Source organism: Streptopelia decaocto (assembly GCF_964273445.1).
Source record: "Streptopelia decaocto genome assembly, chromosome: 3".
NCBI lineage: Eukaryota > Metazoa > Chordata > Aves > Columbiformes > Columbidae > Streptopelia > Streptopelia decaocto.
This window is the reverse complement of record NC_138656.1, coordinates 75,509,921-75,531,983: the sequence shown is the minus strand read 5'-3', so window position 1 is coordinate 75,531,983 and position 22,063 is coordinate 75,509,921. Positions and strand designations below refer to the sequence as shown.

Genomic DNA, 22,063 nt, shown 5'->3' with positions numbered 1-22,063 from the left:
TACTTAATGACCTGATATGTTTATGTGACACTCTAAAATATCTAATGTTCACAAATGTGTTATGAAACAGTGATACTGGAAGCAAGAATAACTTGAGCTTGTGCTGTTTTCTGCTACAGCTTTTAAGAACTGTACTTTTCCCCTTTGAGTCCCAACACCCCAAATATTTGAGTCCCCAAATACTTGTTTTTAATCCCTTCATAAACTGAAGCAGACTGCATGTCAAAGCCGAGAACGGATCCTTTACTCTATGCTTGCATATTTCATTATGTTGCATAAATAATGCAAGTAAATCTGAAAGACACAAAAGCCGCATAGCCACAGGTTGGCAGAACAACGAAGCAGACACAAGAGATTAAGCTTCAATGCCTGAAGGTGTAAAAGTAGAGTTAGGTTTAATATAAGGCAAAAGTCCACATAGTTCCAGTGGAAAAGTTAATTACTACAAAAGAAGAGGAACTGAATCAGCTTGCCAGTGTCATTGCATTGAAAAGAAAGATTATACCATGCCCTTTTCAGTTCCTGGTGTTGGAAAGGACAAGGGATAGCTGACTGTAGGGGAAAAGAAGTTAGAGAAATTCCCAGTTGTCTTTGGTAATTTTTTTTTTGGTTTTGCTCAGTCCTAGTGGAATATCCCATCTTTTTTAGTAAGAGAGCAGGATAACTATCAGGATGTGCCCTTAAATTGGAAAAAGACAAATCTCACATTTCTCTAAAAGATACCAGAATTTGGCTTATACCTAAACAGGAGAATAATGCAATTCCATGTTTGTTTTGCATGGGTCTTAGATAAAATAGATTATTCAAAAGACAGTAGAGGGTGACAAGAGGACAGGCTTATAGCAGGTGAGTTTGTGCATGTTCCTATGCATCTTTCATTTACTAAACAAACTGGACAGCCAAAGTAACACGCTTACTCCAGAACCAAGGTCTTTTCCTTCATGCTTCCTACCATCTACAGTACTTGTTTCCTGAATGAGATTTTAATTGACATTATACAAAATTAGCCAAGCCTTGCTCAACTAGATCAAAAGTACATCTATCATGTAGTTTCAATCAAGTCACACATCTGCATTTTTATGACTAATTGGTTTTGTTCAGATTGAGACCTATAATTTAACACTGTTACATATTACGTTCTGCAGTGTTATAACGGACATAATTGAAAGCATTTTTCTGTTGCATCGCGTTAAGATTTTTACCATGAAAGACTCCTGAAGGATCATTTTCTTTTTTTAAAATCATACACAAGGTCTGACTGATTGCTTCATTTGTACAATTTAAGTGTAGTAAAGACAACTTACTAGCTCTTAGGTTACCTATTGCAATTAAATATTGATAAAGGAAACAAACACCTTCCAATATCCTGCAAATCTGTGTCTTTTCCCTCTTGTCATCAACTGCATAGCTTTCCTAAGAGACCAATGAAAGGGGCAATGCTTTTATGGACACTTTAAAAAAAAAAGGCAGCGGCTGATTTTTATCTTATGCATTCGTTACCTTATTGTGGTTCTGATGAGCTAGGTAAGTCTCAAACAGTAAGTTTACAGGTCACTTCACAGAGTCAATGCCCTGACATTTTATGGCCTTCTAATGAGCCGTTAAACTGGAGAAGAGGTAATTAAATATGGTACTCTGGTAAAATGTGCACAGTACTGACTCCAGCTCTCTGATTTTAGGTTCCTCAGAAGACGATGAGGTCATTCAAGAAGGTCTCCTCAGGCTCAGGTCAGTCTTCTCTATAGCGTCTTACATGGCTGACTTAGTATCTGTGAAACTGAGGTCCTGCAGCACCTCTGTCCCTATGACTCGGATGAATTTTATTCTTGAGGGGGAAATCACTAATTTTGTGCACAAGCTTTGGAATTATTGCGTCATGTTGTTTGAGTGTTCTGCTTCTGTAAGAAAAATAAACAATTACATAAGGAAAGTTTATTTACAGTCAGATACCTGTTGTAAACTGTATGAGCCCACATGTCCATGCTTTTGAATGCCACCACACCGTGCGTACCGATGGCCGTACACATCTCAGTCCCCCACTACAATTGTAACTCCTCGAGTTACTTTCATGCCGCTGTCACGTTAAAGCGCCGGCCGGGCGTTACCGCCACGGAGCCGCCTCCGATCGCGACGCCGCTTCTCCCAAGCGCAGCCCAAACGGGCAGCGCTGACCGCCCGTCCCGGCTTTCCCGGCCGGCTGTGGGGTGCGGTCCCCAACGGGCCCGGCCGCGCATGCGCACGGCGGCGGGCCAGGGGTCGGTGCTCCCCCGCGGAGAGGCGCTGCGTGCCCAAGGGAGGGAGGCCGAGCCCGCCGCCCCGAAACTCCCGTGTCCTGTGCAACGGGGAGCGCTCGGTGCGGCGGTAAATAGCCCGGAGCTGGCGCTGGCAGGGGTCAGGCTTTACCTGTGTGCTGGGGCGGAGGGAGCTGCGTGTGTCACAGCCGGACTGGCTCAGGCTGCCGTGCGGCGCGCGAGAACGCTTAGGCGGTTGCCCAGCGAGAAGGATGTGCGCCCCGCTGGGACGCGGCACCGAGCCCGGGCGCGGACAGGAGCTGGAACGAGAGCACCTGAGGCGCAGAGCCGCCCGCTCTTCGTCCTCCGCTTGCACGGCGGGAGTGAAGTGGTGAAACCGGGGCGCTGGCCGCCGGCACGGTTACTTGGGGCCGCTGCCTCCATAAGGGCCGGTCATCCCTGCGGGGTGTAAACCCCGTCGGACAGTCTCCCACGACGACTGGCTAGAGTCTCCTTAAATCCGCCGGGGAAGCGGTCGCTATTGGTTCCAAATCCACAGCTGAGAGACTGTTAATGTACTTGAGACCACATCCTGCAGCAGAGCTGTCCGAGTGGGTGCCTCCCGCATCCTCCTACCCTCGGATCACGCGCGGGATTGAGAGATTTCTATTATTTTATAAAGCCCGTCGCAAACCGCTGGCACTGCCGGCAGAGGTCCACAGAAGGGGGGGGGGGGGGGGGGTGGACCGCGCCGGGAGGCTCTGCGGCACCGATAGTCGCCGCTTTTCACTTCAGCGCAAAACGTCAGTAAAACGCATGTTTGAATCCACGCTCCGGCCGTCAATTAAAATAGCGGCGCCTGCAAACCGCGGCGTGACTCCTCCGGCGAGGGCCGCCCCGTCTGCGTAAAGAAGACAGAGCCGGGCTCCGGGAAGCTGTGCACGCCCGCGGGGTGAGGGCGGATGGCACCTACCGCAGGCGTAAGGGCTGAGGGGCGCTAAGGCAGCTGCTGGAGGGGCTCCCAAAATCGTGCTCCAGTTGCAGTCGGTGGGCGGGGTGTGGGGGAGAGAGGCGCCCACTGCGCCTGAGAACGGGATTTCCCGAAAAGAGGCGTCGTTCCAAACGGGCGCGGTGCGACGGCACTGTTATAAACCGGGTTACTTCATACCCCGCAGAGGCACGTCGAGGATAATCCCGTCTCTCATCTTCCCAGCCAGGGAAAGCACACAACTGGGTGGCAGCGGGGCTCGCTGAACCCGTACTTAAAGTTAACCTCCCCAAAGATGGTTTGTTAAAATAAAAAAATAATAATAATAAAAAAATAATAATAATCCCAAAGGCATAACACAGAGAGTAATGAGAGCTGGGTGGTGGCTGGGGACGACCAACTCTGCTCTCCGAAATTTGCAGGAAGGCATGTCGCCACATTCCCCGGTGGAAAGAAACCGCATTTTCTGGAAACGTGCAACATAAACCACCAAAGGCAAAGCAAGTTGCGGGAACGGACCCACCGCCGCGGCCGTCGGGTGTGCGAGCCCTCACAGCCTGTGGACGCCCGGCTTCTCACTCAGGGGGCGACTAGCGAGTGGAAAGGGCCCCCCTCTCTCTACCTACCCCGCCCCCCCTCCCCCGAGCGACACGGCCGCTGCCGAAAGGAAAGTCCGCCGGGCCGGTGTCAACCCCCGCCCTCGACCGGGGCGCTTCACGGCGGCGGAAAGGGAAGGCGGTTTTGGCGCCCAAACTGTAGGTGAGAGGGTTTTGGCGGGAAGAGCTCAGCACCAGCAGAGACCCCCCAGGCCAGGGGTCTCTGCCCTGAGGAAGCGACCGGAAAGCCTCGCCCCCTTCCGCGTTAGGAAAAGTCGGTTTCGCTTAAACCCGTGTAGGAAACACGACGGGTGTCTTATTCGGTCATCAGCGGGAGAGGCGCGCGTGGGCCGGCGCTGTCGTGCGTGGGGCAGCCGCGGTTCAAAGCGACCAGCCCCATCAAGTGACGATGAAGGGGGGTAGGAGTTCTCCGGCGCCGTTCCTGCTTTTTCTGCCCGCTTGTCGGCGAGAAATGCTGGCTCTGCTTTGAAATGGGAAGTCGCGGCAGCACCCCGAGCTCTGCTTTCAAGTGTAAAGCACGCGTTTTGTTTCAAATGCACGCGGGTCGGTTACTTGTTTGGCCTTTTTTTTTTTTTTTCTGTTTTGTTTTGTTTTTTTGGGGGGTGGAGGGGTGGGAGGGGAATAAACGAAACCAGAATTAGGACTTTAGAAGTTCTAGGAAGGTGACAAATTGGAAATGCAACACCACTGGTTTTGGTTACATAGTTTCAAGCGAACTCGTACTGTGCATGTAGAAAAATAATGATCGAGCATCCTATAATTGTCTTTACCATAATTAGCATATAAATTGCGAAATGTAAGGATATAATTTTTAAAAAATATCTAAATTATTACCATTAAACCGGTTTTTCCATGAACTGGCTTGTTCTGTAGGGCTTTAACCCCCTTTATCTCCTATCCCCTTTGGCTCCCGCCTTTCCCCGATTCTTTGCGAATGAATTTTGGAAGGGTGTTAGTGGGTTGGTTCTTTTTTTTTTTTTTTTTTTTTTTTCTTCCTCCCGGAGAGTTCCCAGCTGGCAACAGCTCTCTACCTTCCACAAAACTTGAAAGGCTGATGTCCCTTGCAGGAAATGAATGAGTCGATAACATCTGACACCAGTGACCAGTCCAGTGACCCCAACCTTAATTCCACTAATACTGGAGGCCTGAAAAATCTCAGTAAAGACCCTTTGCAGATATCCCCCCCCCCCCTTTTTTACAAAATCTACATTTATTTTTCAATGTAAGAAATACCTCGCAACATATGTATTTACATATATTTATTTACCTGTTTTTGTAGTCATTCATTTATTAATCGAAGAACATATTATACTGAATTTGCTTTCAACTGAAATTTGCTAACAAGACAATTTTCCATTTAATGAACTCAATCAACTCATTTGCATCCGTTTAACCAATATTCTAGCCTCTAAGGAATTTTCATACCAAATGTCGGTAGAATAAGTCAATCTGAAAAAAATAACGACCTTTAAAACGGTATTAAACAGAATACTTTCGATATTTTTGAAGGGAGGGGCAGAGAGTACTCGTGTTTTATAAATGTGCCATTCTGCTACAATAAATGTAGTCTTGGGCACTTCAAGTAAATGGCGTAAGCATTTTTTCTTCCGGTAACCTTAATTTCTTGTTCATAGCTGGGGCTTCAACTGTGTTAAAATCTCGTACATTTATAATATATTAGCTATTGTCCCGGTCATAAGATCCAAGCATATAAAATTACTGGTGATTTAATATTGTAAAATAATCGCTATCGTAAAGGGGAAAGGGAGGTTACGAGCAAAAAGAAGTGGTCTGTTGCACGAATGCGTAAGGCAGGTCAGTGTAGGAAGTCGACCTCCACTGTTGAAATAACCTATAGGAAATTTACGGTTGAAGACTGCAAAGGAATTTCAGGATTTAAAGCTGCTTCTGCTCCACTTGCCAAGCTGCTTGTATTTGTACACTTTCGCCCACCCTCGCTTCTTTCTAGCGAACGATCAAACCGAGCACCTTGGTATTTCACACAAAAACGAGGCGCTCACAGGGGAATTTACGCTTTCCTGAAAGGCAACAAAAAGAGTAAACAGGCCCATCGGGGCAAAGGCGTCCCCCTTAATTGGGCAGACTGATCGACGCCACTTCCAAAACAACAGCAAGTGCTTTGCAAATGCGTAAACCCCTTGTATTCAGGTCTTGCACAGGTCGGTTTGTGGCTTTGGCTTTTGTTTGTGTGTGTCCTTAGGATAAGAGAGGATGCCGGGGGGTGAGGGGGAGAGGAGGAAGGGGGTTTAATAAGAAAGTAATTGAGCCCAGGTTTTAACAAGATATAGTCAATGTTTAAAGGTTATACAATACTGGATGTAAAGTGAGGTTATATCTGAGTAGGTGGTGGTGAGGACAGAAAAGGCAAAAGCTGATGAGTTCATACCTTCAGCTGTGCCTTTCCACTGGAGACAGGACAGATGGAACATAAAACGGAATCTCACCTAATTAGGGTATTTTTTTACGTTTCAAAAAAATATTTTTTAATCAAACGTTTGACCGTAAGTGCAGCAATAGCAGGAGCTTGCGAGCACGTTGTTTTCTGTGTACCTGCGAGAGCCGAAGGGGAGTGCGTTTGTAAGGGGGTGCACTCAGGCTGGTACCAAGCCCGTTACACTGAACGCATTTATTTTCCGAGTTACATCCCCCTCCCGCTGGCAGTAAAGACTTAAAACAGCAGTCCCCGGTCAGCGTTATTGCTCCCCTCTTTGTCTTCTTCCTCCGTTGTGTTGTGGGGGTTTTTTTTCCCTCTCCTTCCTCCTCTCCAGCAAACCCCTTTCTCTGTCAGTAGTAGTCCTCCTCTTCTCCCTCTCCCCCGCGCTCCTGGGGAACAATCGCTGCTGATTGAGGTTCACTCCAATAGTAGACTTGAAAACTGGGCTCTTATTTAGGAAGTCATTAATCACATCCCCTCCCCCGGAAAGAGATGGCGGAGAAACCTGTGAAGTACTATTCCTCGCCCCATCCCCCTCCAGAAATGTTTTGAAACGCTAAACCTCCGCACATTCTGAGCCATATTAAGGTGATATCGCGTTTCCGGCGCGCTTTTAATTTGAATGCGAAATTAGTAACGCGCAGCACAGGCGTGAGTGGCGGCGGCCGCCCGGCAGCCGCGCCACACGCACATAGATACACACACACGGGGGTCGGGAGAGGCAGCTATCTACCCCCCCACTCCCCCCCCGCCCCTCCTCTCGCCCCGGAACGCGGGCTGCGCCGGGCACGGACCCAGCCCTGGCGTCGGCAGCGCCGCAGGAGCTCCGGCCGGTCCGGGAGAAGACGGTGCCGAGAGGCAGAAGCGCTGCGGGGGCTTCGGGCGGCTTTTCTTCAGGTGGAAGCGGCGATCCGGTTATACATACGCCCGTATTTTGCGCAGACGGTAACACACGCTGATGCCCACATACGTAGTGCATGTCTGTACCCATGTGTATATCTCATTTGTAAGCATTTCGCATTCGTGCGTGTACGCGTACCCCGCCTCGAGCGTGCACAGATACCCTAATAATCTCATCGGCATATCCGCCTCTGCATATATTTGTTGTTCTCTGGGCTGTATTTAGAAGCACACGGATGTTCCTACGTATTTGTGCATGAACGGGAGTGCAGAAACCCCACAATAACACGTCATCTCGATTTCCCGTAAAGACGCGTGCAGATTAGCTGTCGAAAAAAAAAAAAGAGCCGTGTTGGAAATTTCTTGTTCATTCATAAATTATTTTGGTGTGTCAGCCTAGTTGAAATGGCGATTGGCTACTCCTGCCTCCTGCCAACCCCTTAAGGATCCGATGTGAAATTAGTAGCAAGAAAGCATGTAATTGAGCAAGTCACGTGTGCGCAGGGGGCCAGAAACGGAGCGAGAGAGAAGGGGAAAAATCAAAAGAGGGAAAGCACATTAGACCATGCGAGCTAAATTTGCGATCGTTGAAAATCAGGATGTTAGATTAATGCAGAAGACCACTTCGATCCACAGGGAAAGTTTTCATCTCACGAGTTTGGAGCAGAGGGCCCGTGGGGCAACATGGCCGAAGGTTAATTTTCTTTTTCTATTGTTTTACTATGATTTTCGCTCGCTCGCTCTCTCCCTCTCCTCTCCCCCCTACCCCCCTTTTAACCCAACTATGCATTACCCTTTTTTAGCAGCTCGCGCAAGGGGGCTTTCTCCAAACCCATTGTTACCCAGCTCAGAAACTGTTCCGTACCGCCCACACCGATTCACAACTTGAAAAGCTTTCAGGGGGCTATTGTTTGAATTGTTCCTGTTTGATTAAGCACAGTTGCAGTGGTGGGATGAGAAAACGGCCGTACACCTGTCCCAACTTTAATCGAAAGTTTATTCCAAGGAGGGATGGCTACACGTTGGAAAATAGTGGTTTCGGCGCTGCATGTGCAATAACCAGTTGTGCAATCTACCCAATTTTGATTATTCGCTCTCCTCCACCCCTCCTCGGCCGGCCTGCCCCCCTCGCCACCCCGTCCTGCGCCTTGCGAGGATAGACTAATTGAGCTGAGAATTTTTGTTGAGAAATGGGATCGGTCTTAAACCAGCAATATTCAAGTAAAGTATCGCGTTCCGTGCTGTAATGTGGCTGAAAGATGGAGTTAAATGGAAAAATACACGTATGTACAGAAACGTGGGCTGGCCTGGGCAAAGAGAGCGGGAGAGGCTCCGTACGCAGTGTTTCCTCTCTGTAACCTCCGGTGATTTTTTTTTTTTTCACGTATTTTGGTGAGAAGGTTGTTTATGTTAGGATTTAGGAAAAATTAGGCTCTTTTCGCCGTTTGCTTTTTGATTTTGTTTTGCCTTTTTTTTTTTCTTTATTTTTCGGTTTCTTCTCTAGTAACTCCCGTATACAGTGGCAGAATGATGTTACCAGAATTTAACTCTTTGCTGTGCATCTTGTCCCCCCCTTCCTTCTTTTTCTCCCTCCACTCCCCCCCTTCCTTTCCCCCCTTCTCCCCCCCCGCCTTTCCCTCTTCCTCAGCAGGGGCGAGTAAAGGTGGAGACGAGCCTGGGAAGTTGCCGGAGCAGGAGGAAGAGGAGGAATCCCAGGTTTTGCACGGAACCGGCCATTGCAAATGGTTCAATGTGAGAATGGGATTCGGGTTCATCTCCATGAGCAACCGAGAGGGAAGCCCCTTGGAGTCTCCAGTTGATGTCTTTGTACACCAAGTAAGACCCGTTTTTGTCTTCCATCTCAGCCTGCCACATTTGACTGAGCTCAGTGGGACCCTGGTTTCATGTGAATAGAAGTAACCTGTTTTCCTTAGGTATTTAGGTATATCTGCAATTAAAAAGTTGCCTTAGGTAGTGGTTTTGTTGGCAGTGTACAATTTGAGTAAATAAGGTCATTAGGCTGTACTCAGTCTCTGTGGCTGGAGATCTGTGCAAAAGGATAATGTTGTTTCTTTATATCTTCCTCCATGGTTAGAAACTTCTCCTGTGCTTGTATTTTAAAATACCACACTTCATTTTAACAAGATTTATTATTTGTCACGAGATAGATCAGGAGCAGATATGCCTTTCCTTGGAAACTGATTAAAATTAATTTCGGAAAAGGATAAATAAATGTCGGTTTTCATTCAGATAGCATTTGAATAGTTTTAAATGCCTTTCTTGTAAACCTCAAATCGTTTTTTAAAAGCTCATCTGAGATTAGTTAGTGAAACTGAGACATAATTATAGTGTTATTTTGCAGTAATTCAGACCTGAGAGTGTCCCTGTGGTGATACACTGAAGTGTGCCTGTCGTTTGGTTGGTTGATTTTTAAATATTCCTTCCTAGGAAAAAAAGAAAAAGTAATTATTAAGGAATCAGACCAAAAGCAGCACCTCTGTAAGGCTGTTTGGGAGAGAAGGTGCCTGTGGCAGTCTTTTTTATTTTTAAGCGTAGCAGCATTAACACTGTATTTTGAAAGTGGAAGCCGGCATGAATGCCTTCACACAAAGGAGTTTCGGGTGCAAGATACATACAAAACTATAACGGAGCTTTTCCCAAGGTCTGTAGTGTGGTTTGTGAAGAAGGAGCATGTGTAGACCTTCCCTGGTCCTTCTGTTAGTCTCCAGTTGCAACAACACTATTTTGAATGATACCCATCTTCTCTGTGATCAGAGAACAGAGGAGTGGTATCAGGTAAAGAGACCATTTTGGATTTGGCTAGGGCCATGTTAGGAAAGTCAAAAGGCATCTTAACTTTTTACGTGGTTGTCCATTTTCTATGACGTTTGCAATGACGGGGCAGGGGACTGTACCATGATTAAATAGTGACTCCCTTTTTATGTTCCATTAGATGGCTCGGCCATATGTTCTGGTAGCTTTCATCAGGCTTTTAAAAATATTAATAATACACCTTTAATGAGGTTAATAAAAAGGTGATTGAAATTTAGAGATGAGTGCTGCTGCTGTGGCATGTTGCCTTGCTCCTTGCAGTGGACTGGATTTCTGATCTTGCTGTCTTATATGTACCCTGCGCCTAAGGCCCTGCACATCAATATTAGCTGTTTGCATTTGGAATTACGTAAAGTGTAGAATCCAATAGTGAACTTTCCTAAATTCTTACATTTCCCGCTTTGTATTGGTATACGAGGTGCTCCCCTCTTTGCTGCTGCTTTTTCTTTTTAGAACCAAATCAATGAAATACTTATCAAAGAAGGAGCATTCTTCATCCTGTTTTCCTCCCTTCCCTTCTTTGTACCTTTTAAAGTCGTGAAACTGCTCTTTGCAGTTCCACAAATTTACTTTATGATAAAAAACCTTTTTCTTAATCTAATTTCTTGTTAATGCTTGTCATTCTTTTTTCTTCTCAAATAATGGAAAACAAACATTTGCAGCATAGCACTGGTGTTAATAAAAAAACACATTTGGAAACAAAGATTATTGGTAGTGCTGTGGAAATAGCAAAGCGTTGAACTGCATGATATGATGACACATTGAAGTAATACTAGACAAGGTGTGCTGTTCCATAATGAAAAGTAGTCATAGAAAATAATTTTTAAAGTATGTGGTAAATTTGAACGTCACTGTTCAAAAGGGGAGACAAGAAGAAAATGTTAGACATGCTTGTTTACTCTTTAATATTCTACAATTCATTGATAATACTTTCTAAGACATATCACAATGTAAAAGGCAGTGAAAAATAGTGTGTTTCATTGCACATAAACTCTGCACCTCAGTCATTTTGAGTATTACTTAGAGATATGTCTTGCTGAGTGAAGTTACTAGTATTCTGCAACAGATTGCTCTTACAACAAAGAAAACATTTCTCACCTTTTCTCTTTCTTATGCAATCTAGGATACACATGAACTTCATGATGAGATGCATCTTCTTTCTGTCAGTCAAAAGCAGAATTTTTCTGTTTAATGTAATGGGGAAAAGCAGTATCTATTTCATTTCAAAGCACATGTTAGATAATTTATATTTCTATAGAGAATGCTTCGTGTTAAGCTGACTAGCTGATCAGTTGTAACAGTAGCAGGCAGAGTATAAAAATGTCTTTAAATTAGTGATGTTAACAGTGCTGCCTAAACAGTGATTGGACCCTATTCTTATTAGTTTCATTAATCTGAAAAATTTACTCGTGTGAAAAGGCCTTTTCAAGGCAAAGATGTTATTTATTAATCTGTTGAATGAGAATACTACTGTTGAAAACTGCCTTGAAAACACGTTGTCATTTAAGTGTGTACACATGGTATTGCATGCATTCACTTGTTCTGCAATGTTTGTAGCTACTAGTATCATTTTATAGAATCAGACAGTCTAAGCAGAGAAAAGAAGCTTCTGTCTTATTTAGTCCAAGTCTTGTCAAAGCTAGCTTGAACCTTGCAACAATATTTTTACTGCCTTTTCTTGGTGAGGTTATAGCCAGCTTATGAGATCTTGCTTACTGGATGTCGACTTAAAATTCCTATAATAGTTTAAGCTCGTTATACCTAGACTTTAGAGCCTGCAGTAAATAATGTTGCTTTCTTCTTGGAGTTTCACGTTGGTTGTGTGCAGATTATAGTCACATTTTTCTGATGTCAGTGCTTCACTAATTTTATATATTGATGTATTTTTAGAGGATGATGCTTTTGTTTTGACTTCTCTTCCCCTTTACCCAATGAAAGTTCTGTTCATGAAACAGCTGTTTTTAACTCTACTTTTTAAGTCCTTCCTTCAGCACTAATCATTTTGATTGATCTCTGATCTACCTTCAGGTTGTTGTTACCCTTCTGGTAATGAGGTGTGTAGAGCTAGATGCATTATTTAAGGTAGAAACACATCAGCCATTATATATGTGCATCTATCATCTGTGGTTTTGTGCACAATGTAAAAAGGGTACACTTAAAAACATCTGCATTCTTGTCCTTTTAGCTTTATGCTGCTACAACTTATACCTTTAAGTCGTTTGTTTGAATAATTCAGTGTCATATAAAAATTACAAGTCCTAAAAACTATTCAGTTTTTTGAAAACTGGCCATGTCCAGTGCAGCAGTGTGCCTAATTCACTGTGTTTCTTCTTACAAAAAAAATGAATAGTAGCAATCTTAGTCCTGTGGAACTCTCTTAAATCCAAGGAATGTGCGCCTTACTGAATTTGTCTCAGTATTGTCATCTGGAGTTTTAATAGGTTAGCGTGGAATGAATAATACAGCTTGCTACTTTTTTATGATGTGAATTCTGCACATAGTTATGTGTGAACAGCTCTTGTTAAATTTTAGAAAAATATGTATTTGTCCGAGGGTAAAGGAGAGTGGAGAGGTGAAGTGAGTGAAACCTTTAGTGGTGCACATGAGAAAAGGTCTTCATTGCTAAGAACTAAGAAGAGCTCAAGTTTTATAAAATCAGAGAAAAGGACGATGTTTAATTTTTTTTGCATGTTCAAAATTGTACACACAATTTAGATGCATACAGCTTTTTTGGATGCTGGCAGTAAGGCAGAAATGCTGCAGATTCTTCTTTGCACACGCTTTATATGGACTAATGTTAGAAAAATGTCTGTTTCCCTTTGCTTAGCATGAAGCCCAGATGTTAAAGATGATAATGAAGGGTAGGGTGCTGGATGTAAATAGGCACAATACATGGTTGTGAATATCAAGGGTTATAATTTTATGTTCCATTTCTGAGTAATGTTGTCTTTCAGGATGAGAAGGATTGTTCAGTTTAGAAGATGTTTGTTGGGACCTGGCTCTGTAGTCCAAAATTCTTACCGTGTTAAGGGATTGATATAGGATTTCCGAAGTGGGACCTAATTAAACATGATCCTTCTTTGGGATCCTCTTTTATGAGATGGGGAGAGGAAGGAAGGGAGGAGCAGCATGCAGGAGTTGGTGTATTTTGTTTTCTCATTAAAAGGAACATAGCTGGTTTGAAACTTTTCACTTTCATGTGAACTTTCTTACTCTTTGCTACAAGTTACTGTTATTACAAGATTTGATAAAAGTGGGAGATGGTTTTCTTTCATTGAAAGACAAATATTATAAATTTTCCTCTTACTGTTCAAGTACCTATAACAAAAGGAGGGAAAATTACAGAGACTATTCAGTTATAATTGTAAACAAAAGAATAAATGGGAAATTAGACATGTAAGCAGCATCCAAAAAGTCTCTCACCTTGACTGACCATCCTTTTTGATGATGAAACAGATGCTTATTCTTTAAATTCCTAGTGTTTTAGCCACAGTTGAACTACCTTTTCTAGTATAAAGCTGGGTATGGCATAATACGCTGAATGCTGATTTTCTAATATTGTGACATATGTGATCTGTGCTTTTATAAGGATGAGTTAATTCATCTAGCACATCTCTTCCATTTCCATGTTATTAGGAGCTTGTGAAAAGCTACTTAATTGCTCAAGATAACTGGAAGTTCTGGGCAAGCAAGTGGGATCAATATTGCATTGCTCTTTATTGTTAAATACGGCATAGCAATGCCCCTTTGAAGTACAGAAGTTTCCATGCAGAGTATGCTATTACAAACTTGTCATCTTTGACTTCTGCTGGGGACCAGGCAAGCCCAGTCCTAATCAAAACAAAAGTACTAGCAGGATTTAGAGAGGGAAGCTGAGGAAGGAAGCGAATGGGGAGTAAACGTGTCTCTGCAGTGAGTGTGTGTCAGAGATCCGGCAGAGATCAGACCTATACTAAAGATGTGGGTGTTAAAGTCTGCTCAGCAGCCCCAACACTTGTAGAATCTGTGATGGGTAACTGTTGGAGATCTGGAGCCAAGCTTTGGCACTCAACAGCTGAGCTGGAGCATAGAGAAAAAAATGACTTTAAATGATGGAGTCTGTGGATTTGTGGTGTGGAACAGTACAGACTTGTTTAAGATTTTTTTTGTTTTGGTTATTAATTAGGCCCAGTGCTACATTTCAAGTCCTACCTGTGGATGCATAGACAGATGGCAAAATACTTTACTGGAAGCCCGATGGTTTAAGATGTTTGTTTGAATAAACTTGTAATTTGGTATTTAAGTTATGGAGCCACCATATGTGGAAATACCTTCCAGATTTCATCCACTTACATCTAAATCAAACATTACAGTGCATTTTTATCAATAGACGTGTAATATTTAAGTGAACAGCAAGTCCCATGAAACCTAAATTAGGTCGAACCAGATCAGATTTTGCTGAGGGAGTTCAAACATTAAGTATTGACAAGAAAAAAATCACAGGCAGCCCAAAGACAGAGGTCTGCAATGGAACTGTTTTGTCTCTTTGGCAGAGCAGTAAGTACACTCTTTCCAGAGCTTGCTATCCTCTTTTTCTCCAAGACTGAGGAAGTTGAACACAGGGGTTGGGATGCTGGGAGGAAGAGGATATTTTGTCTGGGGCACAAACCTAAGATATCAAAGCAGATAAATGAACCAAAGCTAAAAGGAAATTAATTGTCAAATTGTGAAAAAATGTTGTTGTTGTTGCCTGTCCTGGTTTGCAACTACATTACTGCTGTAGTAAGTATATCTTACACCCGTCTAGAGTTTTGTTTAAGCTCTTTACAAAGTATACTCCCATTTAGATATTGTTCAATTCATCTACCGTATGTAACGCTTCTTAGTAGAAGCCTGCCATCTTTCCCCACTGATTATTAACAGAAGGAAAATTAGGCCCATCAGTTTCCACAAAGATGTGTAAAAGTGACTGTAAAGGTATAATTTAAGTAAGATCCTAGGAACCTAGAAACAGGCGAACACATAGAAATAAGGACATAACGTTTACATTTTTCATTCCCTGTATTTAAGGGTCTTTTTTTTTTTACCCTTTTGCTAAATCAGCTAAAAGTTTCTATGACTGATAGAATTATGTGATACTTAGCCCTTTCTAAGGGACAGTACTCAGGACAGGTCTGGACTAGCTTTTGCTTGCTGTATATCACTGGCGAAAGCAGTGAATCCTTAAATTGCTTTTACATTAGCAGAGTGTCAGTAAACACTTCTACATGGAAGGCAGGGAAGGGCTCCTGATTGCTCGAGCATATTAGTTGGAGAAACTGATGTCCACGTCTTTTTCCTCAGGTTATTCTGTTTGGTCCTGGCTTAAAATGGGGGGGTTAACTCATTGGGAGATAGCTAGAGGGAATTGCAGATCCTCACTCCAGCGATGGCTCAGCTGCTTGGGGAGCAGCTGTGGAAACCCCTGCAAGTTTTACAGCCTGCTGTATTAAGGAAAACTGGCACAGATTTTGATTTTTTTTCCTAACATGCAAAGCTGTAATGTGCAGCAGGTCAGCAGCTGCTCTTGCAAGCAGCTGAGTTGGCTTTGTGGTAGCAGCGTGGTGAACAGGTGGAGGTTGAAACTCCTACAGCCACCCTTCTTGGTGGGAGTCCTGTGGCCATGATTTTGCTTTTACTTTGCTGCTGCCCAAGTCAGCTGCAAGAGCTTTTATAGCACTCTCCCTGTTGGGCTAGCATAAGTGCTTGTGAAGCTGCATGGCGCACCCAGCTGGGGAAATTCTGGTTTTCGTATCTGATTTTTATCTTTTTTTTTTGTATCAGAGAAACCCCATGGTCCCCACAAATAAGAGTGGGCAGTGCTGGCACTGTGGAAGGGTGGCCAAGGATGCAAACAAGCAGCTGCCAGGGTGAGGTGACAGTGTGGGAGGAAAGAGAGCTGGAAGATGCTGTTGCAGAAATGTGAATGAAACTGCAGTTTCCTCTGATGCAAAACAGCAAAATACTGGTGTTACCTTGAGGTGAGGCTGCAGAGACTGTTAGTGACTTTTCAAGAAAAAAAGGTGCTTGTGGGTATTGGAATGAGTACAAGCATCTGAGCTCTCCTTGGAAGTGGAAGGTTTCAGGAATCTTTTGGATCACACTTCAGTTCAATCTTATACGTTTCTCTTTTTTATTATTTCTTGTTTTATTGATTACAGTTCAGTTATAGCATTGAAATATTTTGAATTGCAGTTTTAAAACAGTACTATTTATAAAAGAAAAAAAAAAGGATAACTTTTAATTTCACTAAAATAATGTGTGTTTCTTCTACAGAACAGACCTAAGTATATTTACAGGGCCTGCTCATAATGATTTGGGTATCTTTTTAGCAGGTGAGAGTTTAGTGAAATTTGTCAATCATCTGAGAAGTATAGCTCCCTATTTATTCTTTATGTGTAACTTTGAAAATTAAATACTTAAATGTATTTGAAAACTTACTTGTTTGAGAGTATATAGAATATTTGTTTTGTTCTATTATCATTGCAGGAGCCAAGCAAATCACACAGATACTTTCTATTCCAAAGTTCTAATTTAGTGCTAGAATTACATTTTTTTTGAGGAGAGAGGCTGAAAGGCTTGTTTTGTTGTTTTTTTTAGCATCATAGGTTAGTGTTTTCATCTGTTAAATTTGTTTAACAGGTAAAATCTGAGTGAATGCATGTATAATCAATATTTGGAGTGTATGAATTTGTCTACAAAACTGAAGTAATATTCCATGATTATTATGATACTCTTTAAGAAAACATTAATGTTGTTATTACATTCATAAATCCATACATCTTATGAATATAGCTGATAGTGGCTTTCCCATCAAAGGTAATCTGTTCCCAGAGAGGCTCTCTTCTAATTAGTCATGGTAATTTATAGATATGAAGTGCTGAGGGATTTTTTTTGCCTGGATTGCTTTTATTATAGTGCCACTTGAGGCTACTTTAACATTAGTGTTATGACTTTGTTTATAGTTACATAAATACATGCACCAAAATAATACCTGGACTGAAACTGAGAATAAAAGTGATAGCCCTTGTGTACTTTAAATAGATTAGAATAAGCATGAACTTGTATTTTTTTCAAAGTACAGGTGTCTTTAAAAACCTCTTAATAATGCACATGTGCTATAATTTTTTAAAAAGTTTTATTTCATTTTACAGCTGTGTTTTGCAAGCTAGTAATCAAAGTCTTGGTTGGGTTTATGGGCTATTTGTAATAATACAATCTTAGTGGAAATACAGTGCTTTAAAAAGCCTCTGCTGACCATGTGCAGTAATTTCTGAATATTCTTAGACTTGTTATATTGGAAATACAATAAATAAATAAAAGTTCTAATCTAGAAGGTACCTAATAGACCCAAGCTGGCTTCTGTAGACTTTAGACCCCAAACTAGTCCCTGTTTTTAACAGATACATATTGCTGTCTTACTCTGCTTAGTTACCTGGCCTAAGACACATAGTTTGCACATCTTGAGAATTAGCCATTGTTGACACTAAAGCGGAATAAGAAGAATTATTCATAAAGCTGTTTATTACTCTCTCCCCCAGATTTTAAAATCAGTAGTACCTCAGGTGAATGGAAATTTGAGACTTATTTTAATACTAGGCTAAAACTCCTCCTTAATGTAATGAAAGCATGACATCCCTTCTTTTCCTGTGCATGTTACAGACCTGATGGGCCAAGCTCTGCTCAGTCTACTCACATGAAGTGGTCTCACTGACCTGTGAAACTTGTTCAACAAAGCAATCAGCATTAGGAGTGAATTCTAAGAACATGAATGTTCTTACTGGAAGTTTGTAGTTCACGTCCTTTTGTTTTTTAAGTGTGTAAATGTGCTTTTTGTGCTCAAAAACTTGAGGGCTGTATTGTGATCTGATTTGTTCCCTGTACAGTGCCTAAAATGTAGAGTAGTAAGCTGGGATTTGGGTCAGTGCTGCTTAATTAAAAGTTAACTGAAAATGATACAACTTAACATAATGTGTATGCATGAATTTGACTTTTATGTAACTTGTATATACTTTTCACAATATGCTTGCCTTTTTTTTCTTTTTTTCTTTTTTCTTTTTTTTTTTTTTTTTGTACTGTGGATGTGTAATATTTAATGTCTAACCTAAATTCACCTGGCCACTAATCTGCCAGGCTGCTTTGATGCACAGCTCTGATAATGTTGTGGTCTTTTTCATGTTCCTGTTGAAAAATTGCTCAGTCCCAAATTATTCCCTCACAGGAGGGAAGAGGGGTAGAAGATGTGAAATGCTCTCCCTATGAAAAAGACCCCTCACTATGGGCGCAAGGCAGGATCTGTTGAAGGGGAATGAAGTTCACCCTTGCAGTGAAAATGCCTTGGGATCTTGAACAGCTCTCCAGTGATCTAGAGACAGTTGGGGCCACCTGTACAGGGCCTTTGGTTTCTGTCAGGGGTAATAGGATGTGGTAGGTATTGGGAGAACTTCTGAAAAACTTTGTAACTGCAGAATTGTGTGTCTATGTTCAGTAGGGGAGGGATGGGAATCCTCCTCCAGAGTCCTTCAGGATCTGCCTTTTTCCTGGGCCCCTCTGTTGGGATGCAGAGATCCTACCCAGATAGAACGGAGAGCAATGACTTACAGGGAGAGGGGAATAGCTGAACCCTCTGTTCAGACAGGAGGGGGTGGACAGTTTACAGATTTGGAGGCATAATATGGTCCTCAAATATTTGTAAATGCAGTTAGTAAAAAAGTTTCAATTTCACCACAGTGCTTAATAGCTCTTCACTACAGTGATTAAATACTCATTTGGCTGTGCCAAACCTTTGTTTGTCTGCTTCATTGTTTGGTTTTGGAGGTTTGTGTGTGTAAATTAAAGAAAGTATGTTGTAATAGCTGTTTTATATGATTCAAAATCGCATTTGTATAATGTTTCCCCTTAGTGTGTTTTGCAAGAGCTGTTTAACGGATAGGAAATGCAAGGTAGAAGTTAACCCTGAAAGGAATGCATGGCTTCTTGGATAGGGGTCTGTGTGGCCGTAGCGTGCACACCGATTTTAACCAACAGGACATTCAGCAGGGCATCCTGTTCATTGTCTGTGACTCTGGTTTAGAAACTACTGCAACCTAGAAACAAAGATAAAATAGTTTTTAAAAGTGCTTTCAATTGGCTTTAGAAATTAGTGATAATCGTTAAAGATAGACCTTACTTGTAAGGTGGTTGATCTGGGTGTGGAGATGCATGAATAAACAACTATCAGAAATTAAGAGCTTCAAAAGAGAACTTTGCATGTCACTATTGAGTTTAAAGGACTAGTCACAAAGAGAGGACTATGGGGTTGAACTGTGGATATTAAGGAAGCAAAAGATTTTAAAGGTGCATTGACAAGATGAAAATCATATTCAGTTTTTCAGGCAGAAATATAATACATCTGAATATGGAAATCTTTGCTTAGACTAACTTGAATAGGCTTTTCTTCATGATAATTCATGCATTTGCAAACGCTTAATGTGACAGTAAACCCCGCATCTTTCTCTAAGGAGTGCTTAATTCTCCTGCACTGTAGTCTTTTATCTTTGTTAATAATTTTTAAAAGAGCTACTAGACATTCTAAAATTTGATCTATCAGATTTGAAAATGATTAAAATTATTTAAATTCAAAACATTGAGTGTTCCTTTAAATTTGATCTTCAATAGAAATTAGCAAACTTTTGTAAAGAAAAAAGCATTTTCCATTTTACTATGTCTTTGCATTTAATGACTACATAACATTTTTGCAAGACAGCAAGTACTTTTCAGAATTAATATGCAGTCTGCTTCAAGCAACAAAATCTCTTTATGTTTAATAATGTAATTGGCAGATAGAGTTTCCCCAAATAAATTTTACATTAATCTTCATCAATTTATTTTCATTAGACAATTATACTTTTTTAAAAGGCAGATTATTTTATTTTATTTTTGTAATATAGTCGTTTCTTTTTTACCAACAATTATTGATAGTTTATTGGAAAGTGATAGCTCATTCTATGCTTAAATGGGTTAATTGTTCATTTTCATACAGATAGAAATGATCATCTAAGGAAGAAATACTTTAACTGGTGACAACTGAATGGAGCAAGATTAGGCTGTTAAAATGGCTACAGTTGCAGCACTGTCCTTTTGTCAAAGATTAATTAATTTTAGTATTCATTGTTCAATACTATAATTAAAGTTTAAAATTTTCTAGGATCTATGTATTAATATAGGTTTTTTTCATATGGGAATCAGTAATTATTTTTAATTCTAGATAAATATAAAAGCATAGTATTGCTTTATAATTTGTTTTCCTTTTATCCATATGTACATTAGTATTTATTCCATTACATGGAGCTAAACCAGCACTGACCACAATAGGTTTCATGAAATGCACCTACATAGTATACTGTATTCTCTTGAGAAGTATTGAGGTAATTGGCATTAAATGATTTTGTTCTAGTATTTCTGGTTTAGGATGATGAATATAATCTATTTGTTAAATTCTTTAAAACTGGTAAACTTTAGCCTAGTTTCTGTTTTCTCTGACTTGTGTTTTAAAGGTACAGTGTATTTTAGCTATGCTTTCAGGACCAAATGTTACTCAGAGATTAAATGCTGAGCCTGGTGAAATCAGTGAAATAGGAGTCAAGAAGCTTCGATAAGTATGCACAATTTCTCTCAAGGGTTTTTTTTTCTGGCAGTTTCATTTGGGAATTTAGGTATTTAAAACAGAAAAGTCTGATTAAATAAATGTGAGGGGGGTATATATCAACTGTCATTCCGTGTACTTGTTTTCACTGTAAGTGCTTTACAACCTTTACAATGCCCCCCAAACTAATTATAGAACAGTATTAGTTGTATGAACTTATGCTATATGAATGTTCATCTAAATTTCTTGCAGCACATTCAGCTGAACTATGTACCTTAAGAGAAATGTGCCTCCTCTTTATTTACATCTTATGTGGCAGAAAATACTCCATTGGCTTCCTTTGTTCATTTTCACCAGGGTCTTCATTAATTTAACTGTAGCTTTGCCATTTTGTGAACAAGTTTGAAATTTCTGGCATTTCAGGTCTAAGAGAGGACTAACTTGGCAGATATTATTTACTGATAATATGTAAGAACATAAAAATATGTACTTCTCTATGACTTTTTCCACTTAACATGTAGAAAGTTTAGTATGGGTTGTTTTTTGTTGTTAATTCCAACAGTTTAACAAAGTTAATCTGTATGTCTTGGTATCACATTGTTCTTCTGGGCACACTCATAACCCATTGCCAATTATTTTAAGATGAACGAACAAAAAAAGGAACGAATTTGCTTTTATTAAGTCTGTATGGGAGTAAGTTATCAAACAATATGGGTACATGCTAAATAAATATGAAAGATAGTAATCGCTATTTCCTTTAAAAATTGGTTTGTTGAAATATACCAGTTACATTACTGTAAAATAATTTTGATACATTTATTTGAGAATTTTTTTTTTTTTGGTCAAAAACAGATGCTCACATTTTTAAATGTCCAGTTTCCATGCATTTGACTGATTTTATAAAGGCCTTTCTGGTAACAATGTTGCGATAAAATGTTACTGTTAAAATGCTACATTAAGAAACTAAATTAGCAAAATTAATTTAGAGATCATGCAAAAAACACAATGAAAATATTAATAATGAATTAAAATATTCATTATGAATTAAAACATCATCTTATACAGTGTTGATGCCTACATTAGGAAACACATCTAACAATGTATGTCAGTTTGGATTCTCCTGCATAAAGGAATGGCAGATACGGATGGCAATTGTGACAATGCTTCTTATATTCGTCAATCCCTTTCTGGATCCGTGCATTGCAAATCCATATAATTAGCATCTAGAATGGGGCAAAAGTAAAGATTCTGAGTCTTGATTTTTTTTCTGCTTGCTGACAAGATTTGCCAGTCTGCTATTGACTTCTCTGCTGTGCTACATTAGGTGTGGATGGAGGAAGGCTTCTGGTCTTCTAAAGAATGAGCTACGATTTTTCCTGTGTAGATATTGTATTTATT

At 41.0% G+C, this 22,063-nt stretch overlaps 1 protein-coding gene across 3 annotated transcripts in view; it reads left to right on the top strand.

Annotated features, from left to right (window-relative positions):
- Positions 1-1,694: 1,694 nt before the first annotated feature.
- The window catches only part of LIN28B (lin-28 homolog B), a gene marked incomplete at both ends in the record, with an annotated part of 85,263 nt that continues 64,894 nt past the window's right edge, over positions 1,695-22,063 (top strand). The window contains 2 exons of one of the 3 annotated variants that reach the window (XM_082047191.1): positions 1,695-1,728; positions 8,843-9,027. In XM_082047191.1, coding sequence (XP_081903317.1) covers positions 1,695-1,728; positions 8,843-9,027 — 219 coding nt within the window. Of the gene's footprint in view, positions 1,729-8,381; positions 8,413-8,839; positions 9,028-22,063 lie in introns of those variants that run through there. The other 2 variants (XM_082047189.1, XM_082047190.1) reach the window with 2 other exon arrangements.